At 44.8% G+C, this 18,888-nt stretch overlaps 1 protein-coding gene across 1 annotated transcript in view; it reads left to right on the forward strand.

Moving 5' to 3' along the window:
• TMEM130 (transmembrane protein 130) overlaps positions 1–18,888 on the forward strand; it is a 98,096-nt gene that overhangs the window by 35,368 nt on the left and 43,840 nt on the right. The window contains exon 5 of the mRNA XM_073590995.1: positions 4,692–4,776. Coding sequence (XP_073447096.1) covers positions 4,692–4,776 — 85 coding nt within the window. The remainder of the gene's footprint in view (positions 1–4,691; positions 4,777–18,888) is intronic.

An 18,888-nucleotide genomic window follows, 5' to 3' on the forward strand; every position in this document is an offset into this window, starting at 1 on the left:
ATCAGGGAAGCAGCCAAGAGGCCCATGGTAACTCTGAAGTAGCTGCAGAGATCCACAGCTCAGGTGGGAGAATCTGTCCACAGGAAAACTATTAGTCGTGCTCTCCACAAATCTGGCCTTTATGGAAGAGTGGCAAAAAAAAGCCATTGTTGAAAGAAAGCCATAAGAATTCCCGTTTGCAGTTTGCGAGAAGCCATGTGGCAGAAGGTGCGCTGGTCATATGAGACCAAAATTAAACTTTTTGGCCTAAAAACGTTATGTGTGGCAGAAAAATAACACTGCACATCATCCTGAACACAACATCCCCACTGTGAAACATGGTGGTGGCAGCATCATGTTGTGGAGATGCTTTTCTTCAGCAGGGACAGGGAAGCTGGTCAGAGTTGATGGGAAGATGGATAGAGCCAAATAGAGGGCAATCTTATGCCGCATACACACGACCGGACTTTACGGCATACTTGGTTCGACGGACCGGAGTCCGTCAGACAATTCGATCGTGTGTGGGCTCCAGCGGACTTTTTTTACCCAAAAGTTCGACGGACCTAGAAATGAAACATGTTTCAAATCTTTTTGACGGACTTGAGTCCGGTCGAAAAGTCCACTCGTCTGTATGCTAGTCCTACGGACTAGGGAAGCTATTGGCTACTGGCTATGAACTTCCTTGTTTTAGTCGGGTCGTACGTCATCACGTGCGAATCCGTCGGACTTTGGTTGATCGTGTGTAGGCAAGTCCGTTCATTCAGAAAGTCCGTCGTAAAGTCTGCAGGACAAAGTCTGCTGTAAAGTCCGCTCGTGTGTACGCGGCATTAGAAGAAATCTGGGTCATCTCTAAGGTCAAAAAACAAAAAGATGAAGAGTGGCGCTACCCCCCTACAGTGGGGCTGGAGGTAGGTGACCACACCCCCTCTAATAAAAAGATCCTAAATCACAGTAGTTGAAAGTGGATTACCAATGTTCAATAATAGTAGTCACACAAAAACATCAATTGCTTAATGTGATAGTCATTCCTAATGTGATAAAAATAACCTAAAAGTGTTGAACATAATATAGCAATACCTTAACAAAAAGTGACATGTAAATTATTACAAGTGACACCCCGTGAACAGTGAGAAAAACCGGTATTGTAATACCAGAAACATAGACCAATTAATCATAAAAATAGGAAAAAATACAAGATACACAGATCATGTGCATAATATACGATGAAACAATATGGAATAAAGCATGTGAAATGAAAAATATAATAAAAAGTAAGTCCACATCTGTTTAGAATGATGAAAAACAAATATATTGAATGGTGAAGAAAAAAGTGCAAAAAGTGCAAGTGTCTTCATTCTACAAATGCTGTTGCACCGTGTACACCACACTTCAATGCCGTGATTCCACTCCCTTGTGAATTGCTCACTCACCAGCTGATAAGGCCTCACACTCTCGTGTTTGGCCGGCAAAACACCTCAACCCACTATCATGGAGGTTATCATGCATCCACGGATATCCACTGTTAAGTGTGCCGAACACTTTTCCTTGAGACAATGACTCCACATATATGGTTCCCCATGATTAAGTACGTATGACGAAACATGTCGGGGCGTGGCTACGCGGCAATCGTAGAAGTCTGATAGAGGGAGATTTGACGGGAGACGGAGCGGGGACCAGCTGAGAACGTGAGCGGTGAACGGGTGAGACGATCGCCCGTTCCCAGGATCCTGCGATGTCCCCCGCTGTGTCTGTGGGCTGTGTACTCCGCCCGATGCCCCTGTGTACCGGGCACCGTTCCCTGCGAGTGTAGCGACGCACTGGGGCGGAGCCCGGCGGCAAATTCAAAAAATAGAAAATTCATAACACATACAGCACACTGTAATCTGTAAGATTACATTACTGTATGAAATCATTTGACATCCCTTTTTTCCCTAGTGCTTTGTCCAGTGCCCTGTATGCAGTTTTATATTATATATACTGTTCTTTCTGCCTGGAAACTTGAGACTGTCCATGGCAACTAAAAAGTGTCCCTTTATGTCAAAAGTGGTTTTAGACCAGCTAGAAAACAGCAATAGTAAATTAGAACACTTGCAGAATTGAGCGATAGTGAATCGTGGGGAAATTCATTTTATTATTATTATATTATTATTTTTTATAATTATTTATAGTTATTTATTATATTATAATTTATGATTTTGTGTTTCAAACTTTATCATACCCGGGATGTCTACTAGACTCTTGTTTGGACGGATTTAAGTGTGTTATTGCTAAGAATTACAGGCCTACAATATAAAACGCCAAGTTTATATGCAAAACAATTGTACCGCTTTGAGACGCAAAAATCTGACATAATCATACCGCCAGGGTGGCTACAAGAGTTTACAGGTTACCCGTTTAGAGCTACAAAGGTTTGATGCTAGAATTATTGCTCCTACATTGCTCCTACAGATCCTGTGCTTCTCTGTGAAGCCACAGAGATGCTTGTCTCTGCTCCTCCCAAACATTGTGAGTGGTCTCCGTGCCAGTCTGCACCTGTTCTTCACAGCTTAAAGTGGTAGTAAACCGCACTTTAAGAAAAAAAAAAAACCCTGCAAGACAATGGCATCCTCATCCTCACATTATGTGCGCCACAATGTCATTGCGTCTCATACTGGGCAGTGTCCTCCCCTATCCTCATGGGGGATTCAGTGGAGCACTATGCTGCAAAACATTTTACAGATAAAACCCTACAGTTAGTTTTAGCATGATATCGTTAATTAGTGCAATGCCTGACCCTCACTGAGAAAAAGAGCGAGCCCTCCTATATACCAATTGTGGATTCCTGGAGACAAACCTACTAACTGAGGTGTCTTCCTTCAAAATGTGCCAGTATGCTAAGCAAATGTCCTTGACCTTGACACTTTTTGAGTATACTGTATGCCAAGTCTAGTAGGACCCTGTTACTTTTCCTGTTTCCTTCTGCGCTTGAAGATGAGGGAATCTCTTTCGCTATATTTTGCCCTATTATAAGCCTTACTGAGCCATTTGTGATATTAGCCCCTTGAGTGAATTCTCTCCCTCAGGATCCCGGCTTCCTGTTCAAAGTCCTGTTCTTCCGTACAGTTACGACGGGCCCTTAAAGGGGTTGTAAAGGTAAAAATTTTTTCACCTTAATGCATTATATGCATTAAGGTGAAAAAACTTTTGACAATACCGCCGCCCCCAGCCCCCCCGTTTTACTTACCTGACACCTCGAATCTCCGCTGCTCGTTCCCGTCATCTCTATTGCAGCTCAGCCTGGTTGCTGATTGGCTGCAGTGGATGGATTGAAAGCAGCGCAGCCATTGGCTCGCGCTGCTGTCAATCACATCCGATGACGCGGCGCGCCGGGGGGCGGTGCCGAGTGATACAGTGAGCGGCTATAGCCGCCGGCTGTATCACGGGAGCGCGCCCGCAAGCACTCACCACCATGCGAGGGAGCTCGCATTAAGGTGGATAGTTCTTGCGGGGAGGAGCTGAAACAGCCGCCGAGGGACCCCAGAAAAGCAGGTTCGGGGCCACTCTGTGCAGAACGAGCTGCACAGTGAAGGTAAGTATAACATGTTTGTTATTTTTAAACAATAAAAAAATTACCTTTACAACCCCTTTAAGTATTGACCAACTGCCTCGTGGAGCACTACGATTTATGGAATTCCTGTAATTACCCACTTGCCATAATTTGGTTTCAATCAAGAATATATACTTTCCCTGAGAGACCGCTCAAGCCTGGGGATGAAACTACAATATTTAAACCTTACATCTTCCATTTTTGAGGTCACTATTTGCCATCTTGTGTTGAACCCAATGTTTTATTAGCATGTTTGTGCTGTTTGATTGATGTTTTAACTCAAAATTTTTCTAGTGACTTTTTGATACCAATAAATGCTTTTCAATTTACAACCAATGCATGGTGAGTGGAGTCAGTTATTCTGTGTACACATGAGCAGTTTTGCCGTTGGAATAAACTCTGAAGGTTTTTCCGACGGAATTCCGCTCAAGCTGTCTTGCATACACACAGTCACACCAAATTCCGACCCTCAAGAACGCGGTGACATACAACACGTACGACGGGACAACACGTACGACGTCTCGTACTTGCTTCAGAGCATGCGTCATTTTTGGTACGTCGGAACAGCATACAGACGAGCGGTTTTCCCGATAGGAATTTGTCCCGTCGGAAAAATATAGGACATGTTCTCTGTCTAAGTCCGTCTGAATTTTTTGACTGTCGGACATTCCGCTCGTGTGTACGCGGCATAAGTTTACCTTTGGGCTGGTTGAGCATAACCAGGTTTTTATTTGAGTTTTCACATCAATAGAAAACACAGCCCCATAGCCTAGTCTGGCAAGGCACTTGCCTACTCCTTCCTCCTCCTTCTCCAAGTTATCAGATTGACTGGAGACTGCACTAACCACTGTTAACCTATTCCCGTGAGGATTGGAAGTTCAGGGAAGGGGCACTAAATGAGCAGGGGCCAGCAGCATTGAAAGTTGCAAAGTGCAAGTGTTGGGGTAAGAATTTTAACAAATAGTTTAGTGTGAAATGTTTATTTTTTGTGCTCAATGTGTTATACTAAAACTGCTGACAATTTATTACTACTTTAAGGAAATATCCTGTAGCACAACCAACCTTAGATACTTGATGTGTTCTGTATTAAAACTGCTTATAGAGATTCTTTGTATTACTTTTTCAGATATTATACATAATATCACGATTGCTGGGCCAACGGAAACCAACACTGAGCAGAATTTCAGCATGTCTCTGCATTTCCTTGGCAGGTACACACGATTTATGAATAAAAGCTTTTGATTCTTTTAAATATTCTTTTTTTCTGCTGAATTGCAACAATATGTTCTTTCCTGGCACAGAAATACAAGTATACTTTGTGGAGGAAGACATTTTGTTCTCCAAAAAAAATGACATTTGCTATTGTTGTATTTTGTAATAGAAAATGAGAAGTGACTTATGACCCTCTTTCTTCCTTATGTCTGAGGTTTCAATTAAAGACAGAATGTTTTAAAGCTCAAATAAATCTTTACTTTAAATCAGCTAAATATTTTCCAGGTGCATGGAAACAAAAAGGTGTGCAAAGACTAAGGCCGGCTATACACAGTGCAAATTCGCACAATTCCCCCATCAACACAGAGAGTGCTGACAGGGGAATCCCTCCTGCCGAGCAATTGTCTGGGGGCGGGGGGGAGCCGCCTTTGCCGGGAGAAGACAGTGATTCCTAAGAGAATCCGGCATGCTGGTTGTACCCAACTTAATCGATTGATCAACTTGTTACATTCAGCCTACCCATTAACGGTTCAATTCGAACCATATATGGCTGGCCTTAGAGTTGGTGTTCTTTAGAAAAAAGCCACAGCCTGAGTAGAAAAGACTGTCCCCTGCCAATATGCTGTAGAGAAGGACCCTTGGTCTCTATGTGGAAGCAGTGATTTCTCTGCCGAAGCCCAACAGATCCCCTGCGAAATCAGACCTGTCATTCTGCAATCAGCAAATCTAATGCTTATTGGAGAGCTCTACATCTGATTAAGCAGGGGGCGTGTTGAACCTCTGCAGAGAGACCACTGCTTTTACACAGGAGGATTCCTCTCTGCAGCATGCTGGCAAGGGACAGGCTTTTCTAATCAGACTGTGGCTGTGTTATAAAGATGATAACTGTAAAATGCTCATTTAAAAAGCAGCGGTATTGTCGCACAAACTCCACAAATGTATAAACAGATGTGCACTGTGCAGTAAAAAATAAATAGAAACATAATCAAAAGAAAGCCAGAAGTTGTGCCCAGTCATGTGATCTGGCACATGCTCACATGTGCTCACTTTCAGTCACTTAGCTCTCCCTGCTGTACTGTAATGCCCTGTACACATGACCAGTTTTCCCGTCGGAATAAACTCTGAAGGTTTTTCCGACGGAGTTCGGATGGAATTCCGCTCAAGCTGTCTTGCATACACACGGTCACACCAAATTCCGACCGTCCAGAACGCGGTGACGTACAACACGTATGACGGGACTAGAAAACGGAAGTTCAATAGCCAGTAGCCAATAGCTTTCGTCTCGTACTTGCTTCAGAGCATGCGTCATTTTTGGTACGTCGGAACAGCATACAGACGAACGGTTTTCCCAATAGGAATTGGTTCCGTCGGAAAAATTTAAAACATGTTCCATTTCTAGGTCCGTCAGAATTTTCGATGTAAAAAGTCTGATGGGGCATACACACGATCGGAATATACGATGAAAAGCTCCCGTCTGACTTTTTCTGTCGGACATTCCGCTCGTGTGTACATGGCATTATATGTGGCTAGGTATGTTGCAATAAAAAATACAGGACATAAGAAATTACAATATCGCCATTGATTTGGCAGTGCATACTTCAAGAGCTTTTAATCCCTTGCCACCCCTTGCCTTTAAAGAGGCTCTGAATGTTGGGAGGTTGGAGGCAGGCTTTCCTGATCATGTGACTGCTGTGATTGACTGTCACAGTGGGCACACGATGGTAAGCTCCCAATTATAGACAATGAGAAATGAAACCTGTTCCCCATAGACGATGGCTCAGCGTTAAAACTGACCTGCCCAACTGCTGCATTTGCAGCCAGTGGGAACCAGGTAAGAAGTTTCCAGGCATGTGCCTATTGAACTTAAGCTAAGTAGCTAAATCCTGAGAGGCAACTGTACCCTCATTTTTGGAAAAAAAACAAGACTGAGACAAGCTGACCATACACATTACAACCTGATTATACCAAATTTCTTCCAATTCTTTACACATTTCCCAACAACTATGCATAGAACTTACCCAAATAATCCATTCAGTTTTTTTTTCTTTTAGTTTGGTTCTTTCCTTTTAAAATGACCTTTGCTTTACCAACAAATATCTAGAGTAACTAGATAGTTGTGGACACAGCAAAAAAGGATTGTACAATGAGATTGTATCATGGTCAAATTTAAAATAAAAGTAATGTGTTTTTTTTATTCCTTTTTTTATTTATTTATGTTGGTTAGATTAAGTTTATCCAAGGTTTTACTAAGAGCCAGCATGTCTGGAAAGATATAACCACTTCTGTGCTCTTTCTAATGCAAAAAGTATTCAATTATACAGTATCTCACAAAAGTGAGTACACCCCTCACATTTGTGTAAATATTTTATTATATCTTTCATGTGACAACACTGAAGGAATGACACATTGCTACAATGTAAAGTAGTGAGTGTACAGCCTGTATAACAGTGTACATTTTCTGTCCCTTCAAAATACCTCAATACACAGCCATTAATGTCTCAACCTCCGGCAACAAAAGTGAGTACATCCCTAAGTAAAAATGTCCAAATTGGGCCCAAGTGTCAATATATTGTGCTTCACAGGATGCCACTGGAGTCCCCTTCCACTCCTCCATGACAACATCATGGAGCTGGTGGATGTTAGAGACCTTGCGCTCCTCCACCTTCCATTTGAGGATGCCCCACAGATGCTCAATAGGGTTTGGATCTGGAGACATGCTTGGCTAGTCCATCATCTTTACCTTCAGCTTCTTTAGCAAGGCAGTGGTTGTCTTGGTGGTGTGTTTGGGGTCGTTATCATAGTGGAATACTGCCCTGCGGCCCAGTCTCCGAAGGAAGGGGATCATGCTTTGCTTTAGTATGTCACAGTACATGTTGGCAATTATGGTTCCCTCAATGAACTGTAGCTCCCCAGTACTGACAGCACTCATGCAGTCCCAGACCATGACACTCCCACCACCATGTTTGACTGTAGGCAAGACACATTTGTCTTTGTACTCCTCACCTGGTTGCCACCACACACGCTTGACACCATCTGACCCAAATACGTTTATCTTGTTCTCATCAGACCACAGGACATGGTTCCAGTAATCCATGACCTTAGTCTGCTTGTCTTCAGCAAACCGTTTGCATACTTTCTTGTGCATCATCTTTAGAAGAGGCTTCCTTCTGGGACGACAGCCATGCAGACCAATTTGATGCAGTATGCGGCGTATTGTCTGGGCCCCACCTCTTCAAACCTCTGCAGCAATGGTGGCAGCACTCGTACATCTATTTCCCAAAGACAACCTCTGGATATGATGCTGAGCACGTGCACTCAACTTCTTTGGTCGATCATGGCGATGGTGGAACCTGTCCTGTTAAATCGCTGTATGGTCTTGGCCACAGTGCTGCAGCTCAGTTTCAGGGTCTTGGCAATCCTCTTAAAGCCTAGGCCATCTTTATGTAGGGCAACAATTCTTTTTTCAGATCCTCAGAGAGTTCTTTGCCATGAGGTGCCATGTTGAACTTCCAGTAACCAGTATGAGAGAGTAATGCCCCGTACACACGGTCGGATTTTCCGATGGACAATGTCCGATTGGAGCGTGTTGTCGGAAATTTCGACCGTGTGTGGGCGCCATCGGACATTTTCCATCGGATTTTCCGACACACAAAGTTGGACAGCAGGAGATAACATTTTCCGACAACAAAATCCGATCGCGTCAATTCCGACCGTGTGTGTGGCCTGTTCAGACGCACAAAGTGCCACGCATGCTCAGAAGAAATTCCGACACGGGACAGCTCGTTGGTAAACTTAGCGTTCGCAATGGATACAGCACTTTCGTCACGCTGCAATGTTCAAAATGGTTTAATACAGCGCACTCTCTTCTTCTTTATAATGTGACAAGAATTAAGTAGTTTTGATGCTCATATTCACACACACTTCTCACAAACTTTTATTTGTGTTTTTTTAGTGGGATTCCCTCAATATATTGTTATTAGTTGTCACATCTGACAGTTTTATATTGTTTATGTATTTTTTTTTGGATTTTAAGCCTTTTTTTTTCTTTAATGTTTGGATTTTTTTCCAAGGCTGATCTTTGTTCAATGTTATTTTTATTTTTACTCCAGAATATTTTTGTGTGTGTTTTGTGTGTCAAGTTACCCCAACACCATTATTATCTTTTATTATTTAATCTCCAGGAGATTTTTTTGTTGTTGGTGTCCCTTGTTCATTTCACATTGTATATTTGAAATGTACCTGAATCCTCACAAACAAACTGTCATTTTTGAAGGAAAACACATAGGAGAGTATAATTCAAAACAAAAATCCTTTATTAAGGGATCAGAACAAAACAAAGAGGAAGGCAACACTGGATCAACAGCAGAAATTAGTGAAGCCTGGGACCCCCACGGCAGACATCAATTCTTCAACATCAAAATTGGTGGCCTGAGGAGTCCATATCTAAGGGAGGGCAGTCTGGTCCGGGATTCACAGAGACTCGGATAGCAGCAGATGACATCTGTGTCCCCAGGCTGTGGTACCACAAGAGGCTGCATTTTTTGGGCGACCAGACTGGACCCAGGGCAATCACTGTCTGGTCTTCCTTCTACGCTTCCTTCCGGGCTGTGGCTGTGCAGTTGGAGATGTGGCAGGAGGAGGAGTAGGACCTGGAGGAGGAGGAGGAGGAGGACTGGGGGGACCTGGAGGAGGACTGGGAGGACCTGGAGGAGGACTGGGAGGACCTGGAGGAGAGGGAGGAGGAGGACCATCCCAAAGCTGTGTGTGAGGTGTAATTTGGCCCCTCATACCTTTCTCCAGAGCCTCTGATATGAGGGCCTGACACATGGCTTTTTGGCCCTCCTCCATCCTCTGCATTTTATATGCTATGAATGCAGCAATGTTCTCCTGCATGGTGTGGGGTGCTCCCAGGACCTCTGTAGCCCTCCAAAAGAATCTGATAGCCGCCTCCTCTAGGGCACTCGTCCTACTGCCACTTTCTCTTTTCAGGGGGGGTGGAGGGACCTGCAGATCAGCCAGCCGGCTCGGCCCGGCCACTTCCTGGCTGAGACTTCCCTGTGTATGAAAAAGGGACATAGTTGTAATGTTTTGCATCATCAATCACAATCCTAAATTAGTACTCCCAACTAACATCTAGTTAACATCATTGATTGGACAAGCAGAAATATTTAGAGGAATGCTATACCTGGCTCAATCTGGGCTCCTCCACATATTGCCTGGAAGGCCCAGGTTGGGCGTCAGAAGCCTCAGCCAGGGGGGAAGGAAGCGTGGAAGGAAGACTGGAGAGGGATGACCTGGGTTCAGTCTGGCCTGCCAGAAAGTGCAGCCTGTCGTAGTACAACATCCTGGGGACATAGATGTCATCTGCTGCTCCGGATCTCTGTGAATCCAGGACTTTCTTGCGCTCCCTCAGATATGTGCTCCTCAGGCAACCAATTAATATCTTTAAATAAGTGATGTCTGCCGTGGGGATCACCTGCTTCACAATTTCACACAATTGCTCCAGTGCTGCCTTCCTCTTTGCTTGGTTCTTGAAATGGGGGTGGGTAATCTCCCACAGACAGGGCAGCTCACTTAGCATATCAATGAATAGTGACATGAAGTCAGTATCTCTCATTAAGATATCCATGTTCACTGCAAGACACAACACAAGACAAAGCCTAATGTCAGACAAAACTCTCCTAATCTTGTTACAATATAGGCCTCAATCTAGAAGCAGTATAGGCACAAGTTTGTCTCTTACCTTCGTTCTTACGATCGGTGCGTCCAATGCTCCTTCCTCTGCTCACAGATCGTACGTAATACGCACGCGTGTTACGCTTTATACACACTGCGCATGCGTGTAACTCCGCCCGCCCCTGACGTTCTTTCTAGTGTATTCCCCGCCCCTTTTCGTTCGGCGCAGTGGGTGAAGAGCATGATGGCAGAGTTACAGCAGGTGCATGCTAATTCTAGCAACGAGGAGGAGGAGGAGGAAAGCCCGGATCCAGGCACGTCCCGATCCAGAAGGAGACGTTTTAAGGCCACAAATATGTCGTTTGGGGAGATGTTGGAGATGGTAGACATCATGAGGAAGTCCGACTATGACGGAAAATATGGGCCTTACCCCCACCTCAACATCCGAAAGGCCAAAATCATTGGTAAAGTGGTCCGGAGTCTGGAGAGGAATTTCGGGGTACGAAGATCTAAAGATCAGCTCAGGAAGCGGTGGTCGGACCTGAAGTTGAGAGAGCCAGAGCAGTACCGAAAGATCCGGAGAGTGCTGCAAAAAAGTAAGTAGTTGTGCTGTGTAGCTATTCTTTCTGTCTTTATTACGTTCGTTCTGCTCCATATGCTTTTATTAATTGTAACGTTTAAAAGGGCAACTTTAATGTTCATGGGCCCATTATTCGTTCGTATCAAACATTTTTATTTCGGCCTCTAGAACACCATTGTTTAGGCCATATGCATTTTCACACATTTTTTGGGGCCTACTTGGATGCCAAATATTTGTTTGTGTAGATGGGTTTGTTACTAGAATGAAATGACAACTAGATTCTGTGTAAGGAGAGGACACAGAGCAGCTGTTTTCACATCTGGACACTGGAGCACTAGTGTGGGACCCCAGAACACCCTTTTTATTAGGGGGGCACACAGGTGCTCCAGTGTATACTATAGGGGGGTCTCCATCTGTGAAGCTTGTACCAAACAGGTAAAGTATTGCAGCTTGACAAAGGGCAATAAAAAAAATATACATCTTGGAACTCGGCTAAAATAGACAATTGTACCCCTCTTCCAAGCAATGTTTCCTATTTCTAGTTCTGCCATCAAATATCTGTGTGCTAATTATACCATTTTTGTTTTACATAGGGGAGAAAAGACTCGGAGGACAGCCCTCATCTGAGGAGACCACAGACCCCCCACCTATGGAAGAAGGTGAAATACCCCCAAACGAAGAAGAAGAGCAGGAGGAAGAAGAAGACGTGGTGGAGATTGGCACCACAACAGGTGAGTGTCTGCGACCACAGACTCAGGTAAACGAGATGGATGGTGGCAGATTTTTGAGACCTTTTTTTTGTTCTTTATCTCTTTTTAGGTGATCGTGATGTGAGGGATCCTGAACGCTTTACTTCAGAAAGTGCCCAGATCCTGATCGGGGAGATCATGGGGTGTAATCTCCAATTGCAAAACATCCAGAAACATTATTTTTTTTAATAACATCATTGATGTTTTGGGGCGAATTTAAACCCCACAAAATCACCTGTTTTATTGTGGTCCAATCTTCCAAAAATTTTTAAAATGTTTAGAAAAGCCAAATTTGGAGGATGCACACAGTGTGCCAACATGTGCTATCTGCCATCACGGGAGATCAATGGACGCGTTTTGGGGGTGCAACACCTTCCTCAATTATAAAGTAGCGGTGAGGAAGGGCTTTCTCCCCCAAAACACGTCCCTTGATCCCCCGTGATGGCAGATAGCACATGTTGACATTCGTAAATTGGTGTGCATCTTCCAAATTTGGTTTTTCCAGGGGTGATTTCCCCCCATCTGAACGCTATATCAAACCCAGTTCCTAAATACTGATGTCTGATATAGCCTTCAGGTTTTACCTAATGTGAACTTTGTAAGTTCAAGTTTTTTGACTTTCTTGTTGGTTTTACACAGGCCTGTTTTATCTGAAATGGTTATTTCGAGTTTTGATAATGCTACTGCAAAAATTGTTATACAACAAACATGTTGGTTTGTTTTAAAAACCTTTCGTAAATGCACATGTGATTGTGCAGGTATAAAAAAGTGCCTTACTCAAGAATGTGTGGATTATTGTCTCAACACTACAACACTTTTGGGGTGATGTAATTGCTGTTTTATGCAAAAATGGGGGTTATTTCCTAAGGGAAAATACACTTTGCACTACAAGTGCAGGTTCAGTGCAGTTGCAAGTGCACTTGTAGTGAAATGTGTTTTTGCATTTAGGAAGTACCAGCCAACAGTGTTTTTTATAAGGTTACCCAATCACGCCATTTTCTGCACTCCACACATTTCTGTCAGGGTCAGCTAAAACAAACACAAGCAGTAAATGGCCACAAAGAATTTCTTTTGGTTGTTTTTTATTTGAAAAAGGTGTCACAGATTGTCTGGCATATTGATAGCCCCCCTACCCGCAAAGAACTCCAGGTATCGTAACCGGACATCACGGGCATTCAGGGAGGGCAAGCCAGGACGGCCGCTGTCAAGCGCCGTCAGTGTTGATGGATTTGGGATTCCGGCCTCAGGCCCAACTGAGCCAGCATAGATGGCTGAATGTTTTCGTAGAAAATTATGGAGAACACAGCAGGCAAGTATTATATGGTTCAGTTTATACTCCGCCATATGGATGGGTGTCAGAAATAATCGGAACCGGCTGGCCAGGATTCCAAATGTGTTCTCCACCACTCTTCGGGCTCTGGCCAGCCGGTAATTACAAACCCTCTGTTCCGGGGTGAGGGTCCTCATCGGGAATGGCCGCATCAGGTGGTCCCTCAGCGCAAACGCTTCATCAGCAATGAACACAAATGGGAGACCTTCAACATTGTCCTCTGGAGGTGGCAAGTCCAAGCTGCCATTCTGGAGACGCCTGTAGAACTCCGTCTGGGCGATCACTCCACCATCGGACATCCGGCCATTCTTCCCCACGTCCACATACAAGAACTCGTAATTAGCCGACACCACCGCCAACATCACTATACTATTAAACCCCTTGTAATTATAATAGTACGACCCCGACTTGGGTGGTGGGACGATGTGGACGTGTTTCCCATCAATTGCCCCTCCGCAGTTAGGAAATTCCCACCGCTGGGCAAAGTGGGAGGCCACAGTCTGCCATTCCTGTGGCGTGGAAGGAAACTGTTGAGGAAAAAACAATAAACATTACTATTTTTTCACAGAAACATGGCAAGCAGATTAGACACAAACATTATGGAGCAACCTCCAGATAGCATTTATTAAGGGGAATTTAACAACAACAAAGTATAAGGTACACCTATCATATCCCCCCCCCCCCCTCTCATGGGCCATTTCTAACATTATAGGGGGGGAACTCTTGGACAGGTAACCCTCTTCACTTCATTTAGAGATGAATGCCTAAATAATGGGTATTACTTGGAACAGCCCCTCCTTAGTTACACTATTGGCAGCCCACTGGACAGGTAAGAAGTGTCATAATACAAAGATATAAATACACACTGTACACATTTGAGCACATTTGGACATTCTGCTATTACCTATCAAGATCATAATAGGATACAAGAACTTTAAACAGTACCATTGGAAAGTATACAGGCAGGCCCTTGCACTACATGCTTTGGGCAATTCATCCATAAATCTGAGCACTAAAGAGATGGGTATAGTGTGTATGGGTTTGGCAAAGTCAGCAGATAGATGATTGAGGATAGATAGAGAATTGGGATCAGCTGACTTAGCAGTTGGGGGAGGGAGGGTTACAAAAAATTTGGGGACACCACAAAAAAAAGCCTCTGGCCCTCTGCCTGAATTTAAATCAAAAATAACATTTCCAAACATTTTAGGGGGTGTTTGGGGTAAAGCACTACTATGGAGCTGAAAAAATACATTGTTAAGTGACTACATGAGGTGAATATAGGGCCAGGAGACACCATGCTGGGGAGGTTATTGAAGGGCAAATATGTATGAAGGACCTAAAATAATAATTATATAAAAATCCAGCATGCATGAGAACAAAGGGGACATTCACAGCATATTACAATCATGGTAATTAGGGAATGAGGAAAGAAATACAATATATTAGCAAACATTCAATACCATAAAATGTGATATAAAAGGATAAAAATCTTACCTTCATATACTCCTTCTGCAGGACCTGGATGATGGCAGAACAGGTCTCTGGGATAATGATCCCCAGAGCCTGGGGGGAGATGCCTGTCGAGAACTTGAGGTCCTGCAGGCTTCTCCCTGTGGCCAAATACCGCAAGGTAGCGACCAACCTCTGCTCCGGAGTGATGGCTTGCCTCATGCAGGTATCCTGCCTGCTGATATAGGGGGTCAGCGAAGCCAACAGGCGGTGAAACACGGGGTCCGTCATCCGGAGAAAGTTCCTGAAATCATCAGGATTATTCTCACGGATCTCACTGAGCAAAGGCATATGACAGAACTGGTCACGCTGAAGCAACCAATTCTTGGTCCATGAACTCCTCCCCACCCTGTTCATGGACTGGACTTGTGTCAAGGTCAGGACCCCAACACCAAGCCCCCGCACAGCACAAACTCTACGAGGAGTACGCATACGAAACATGGCTAGAAAACGGTCGGCTGCTCAGAACGAAGTAACAGAACGCACTGAAGAACAGCAAGGCCTGTGAAGAGCGACCTGAAAACCAGTAACGAACGAACAAGAATACAGTGACTAAAGTCACGCGGAACTTGCTTGCACGCACTGAAGAGCAGATACAAACCCACAAGCACAAACTGAACGGCAGAAAACGATCTGAAAGCCACGAGTCTGAAAAAGCGCGAATCGTCTCTCACCAAACTTTTACTAACACGAGATTAGCAAAAGGAGCCCAAAGGGTGCCGCGTTTGGTTCTGAACCGGCCTTTTCTAGTCTCGTCGTACGTGGTGTACGTGACCGCGTGGTTGTCGATCGGAAATTCCGACAACTTTGTGCGACCGTGTGTAGGCAAAACAAGTTTGAGCCAACATCCGTCGGAAAAAATTTGAGGATTTTGTTGTCGGAATGTCCGAACAAAGTCCGACCGTGTGTACGGGGCATTAGAGTGATAACACCAAATTTCACACCTCAGACCTTGTAACACAGACAGTCACATGACTCCAGGGAGGGAAAATGGCTAATTGGGCCCAATTTGGACATTTTCACTTAGGGGTGTACTCAGCTTTGTTGCCAGCGGTTTAGACATTAATGGCTGTATGTTGAGTTATTAGGAGGGGACAGCAAATTTACACTGTTATACAAGCTGTACACTCACTACTTTACATTGTAGCAAAGTGTCATATCTTCATTGTTGTCACATAAAAAGATATAATAAAATATTTACAAAACTGTGAGGGGTGTACTCACTTTTGTGAGATACTGTATATATATATATACATTACAGTATATATAAAATGAGAGAGAGCTAGAGAGAAAGAATATGCAGAAAGCCACTGTGACCCAGTAGGAGTGCAGCAGATGGGAGGACAGGGATGTGATTTGGGGGATGGAGGTGGATGGCAGAGAGTGGGGTGGAGCGGTAGAGAGTACCATAGGATAGGTGGTGGGGAGTGGAGGATAGCAGCTTGGGATGGGTGGGTGAGGAGCCGTGGACCTCAGTGTTTAATGGATGGGTGAGGAGCCATGGTCCTCAGTGTTGAATGGATGGGTGAGGAGCAGTGGACCACAATACTAGATAGAGAGAGGAGAAGCAGCACTGAATGAAGGGATGAGGAGCAGCGGGTAACAGTGTCTGATGGGTGTTGAGGAGCATAGGGCAGCTTGAGGTTGAGTGGCTTATGGGGGAGCAATACTGGCACTAACAGCAGTGGAAAGGAAGTGATAGGTGGCAATTCTGAGCACTCTGCCTCCACTTGACGCCACTGGAGAAAACAGCAGTCTACAGCCATGGTGCTCATTCTAAACTTATTAAATGTGGCCAGCTGGTGTTTTTTCCCTGGGTGTGGAGTAGAAGTAGAGCATACAGACATTGCCTTCCGCGGGTGGCAAGCTCTGAGAGAAATGTGTCCAACCATCATTTTGCCACAAGGGGACCGGGAAGTGTGCTTCTGTCGCTGTTCCCCATGTGCTTCTGTTCTCATTGGCATCCTGTATTATTAGGATATAGGCTTTAAAAAGATAAACAGATAAAAAGCAAAATTGACCAAAAACTGTTATGCCGCGTACACACGATCGGACTTTTTGGCATACTTGGTCCGGCACACTTTCTGACTTTCCCTGGGCATGCTGGGACTGTGACGTTTTAGGGGGCGTGGTCAACATCACCCGGTGACCACACCCCTAAAACGTCACAGTCCCAGCATGCCCAGGGACTGTGACATCATAAGGGGGCGGGGTCTCCGCCTATATAAGTCACAACGGAGCCCTCAGAGAGCAGTCCAGCCGGAGAGAGCGTTGTGTCAACATCTGGAGAAGAGAAGAGGGAAGAAGACAAGAAGCCAAGAAGCCCAGAAGCCCAGAAGTCTGGACCTCTGGCAAGAGAGCGGCCTGAAGACAGCGGAGGAGTCGGCCGAAGAACTGGAACACCAGGAGAAGAGGAACCGGAGGGACCCCTGAAGCCGGAAGAAGACCCCCGAAACTGGAGATAGACCCCCCCCCGGGGCTGTTTAATAAATTTTTTTAAAAACCTGTGTAGTGTGTTTTATTATTGACACTTTATCCCTAGGTGGATGGGTAGGGGTACAATGTACCCCATACTCATTCACATAGGGTGGGGGGCCGGGATCTGGGGGCCCTCTTATTATAGGGGGCTCCCGGATTCCGATAAGCCCCCCGCCCGCAGACCCCGACAACCAATGGCCAGGGTTGTCGGGAAGAGGCCCTTGTCCTCATCAACATGGGGACAAGAGGCTTTGGGGTGGGGGGGCCCCGCAGGGCGCCCCCTCCCCCAAAGCACCCACCCCCCATGTTGAGGGCATGCGGCCTGGTACGGTTCAGGGGGGGGGGGGGCGCTCGCTCGCCCCACCCCCTTTCCTGACCGGCCGGGCTGCGTGCTCGGATCGGGGTCTGGTATGGATTTTAGGGGGGACCCCACGCCGTTTTTTCGGTGTAGGGGCTTCCCTTTATAATCCATACCAGACCTAAGGACCTGGTATGCCCCGCGCTTGCCGCAATAGGAAAATTTGTTTTTCCTATTGCAGCGAGCGCGAAATGCAATACCCTGCCCTTGCGTCGTATCTGGTCCGTTGGACCAGCATACACACGAGCGGGCTTTCCGTCGGACCAGCACATAGACGAGCGGACTTTCCGCCAGAAACTGAGTCCGACGGAAAGATTTAAAACTTGTTTCAAATCTAGGTCCGGCGGGCTTTTGGGAAAAAGTCCGCCGGAAAAGTCCGCCGGAGCCTACACACGGTCGGATTGTTCGGCGGACTCTGGTCCGCCGGACCAAGTATGCCGGAAAGTCCGACCGTGTGTACGCGGCATTACAGTTCCCTTCAATAAAAGTAGGACTGTCCATTGCATTGTTCAACCAACACCATCTCTTAGCATAGGATTTCTGTTATGTTTGACTCACCCCTAAACACCATGAGAAGCCGGGATTATAACAACCTCACCTAAAATGAATAGTCTTTCTGGCATTCTATTTAGTTCACACGAAAATTAGCTTTCCATAATCCAAATACAGAAAACCAAGTCAGTTTATCTTTATATAAATTTTCAATACTCCAAATGTAACCAGATTTTCTGAGCACATTTCTTATCACATTTTTTTTACTTTTTTTTTAACTGTAATTCCTATATAGGAGATACTTTACCTGGGGTCTGAAATTCTGCTTTAAAATATAACTAAAGGAAAAACTTTTTTTTTAGTTTTGGATAGAGTGGAGAGGGATTAGAACACCTGTCAGGTTTTTATAGCTGTCTGTGCCCCCGTTTAGGAGATTCACCCTATTTGTCCGGTTTATCTTTATCATTCAAAGTGAAAGCAAAAGAAAATCCCAAATTGAGATTAGTAAGATTAGTATGTAAATGTTTTACTGCTATACCTGATTGTTATATACCAGAACCAGCTGTTATTTGTATGGAAATTTCAATAAACATTCTTTAATGATTAAAAAAACTGAACATTTCTCATTTTTGGTTGTCCCCAGAAAAGTAATAGAGGGGGAATCTTCCAATAGGGACCCTAGTTCTGGTGACATGGGGGTCCCCAAGGAATTCACTTTATTTGGAGGGATTTCCTCTTTCTTCCTGTTTGACTATGGGACAGGAAGTGAGGGGAAATCTCCGCAATGGGACATAGATGGTGAAAAAAAATCTGACAGGGGTTATAACCCTCCCATGCTCTATCCAAAATGAAAAACAAAGTTTTGCTTATAGTTCTACTTTAATTTACAAGTTGACATGTCAGGATAGTGGGAGAATCTTGTATCAGAAAGAGGGGGGA

Source organism: Aquarana catesbeiana, linkage group LG06, assembly GCF_042186555.1.
Source record: "Aquarana catesbeiana isolate 2022-GZ linkage group LG06, ASM4218655v1, whole genome shotgun sequence".
Lineage (NCBI taxonomy): Eukaryota > Metazoa > Chordata > Amphibia > Anura > Ranidae > Aquarana > Aquarana catesbeiana.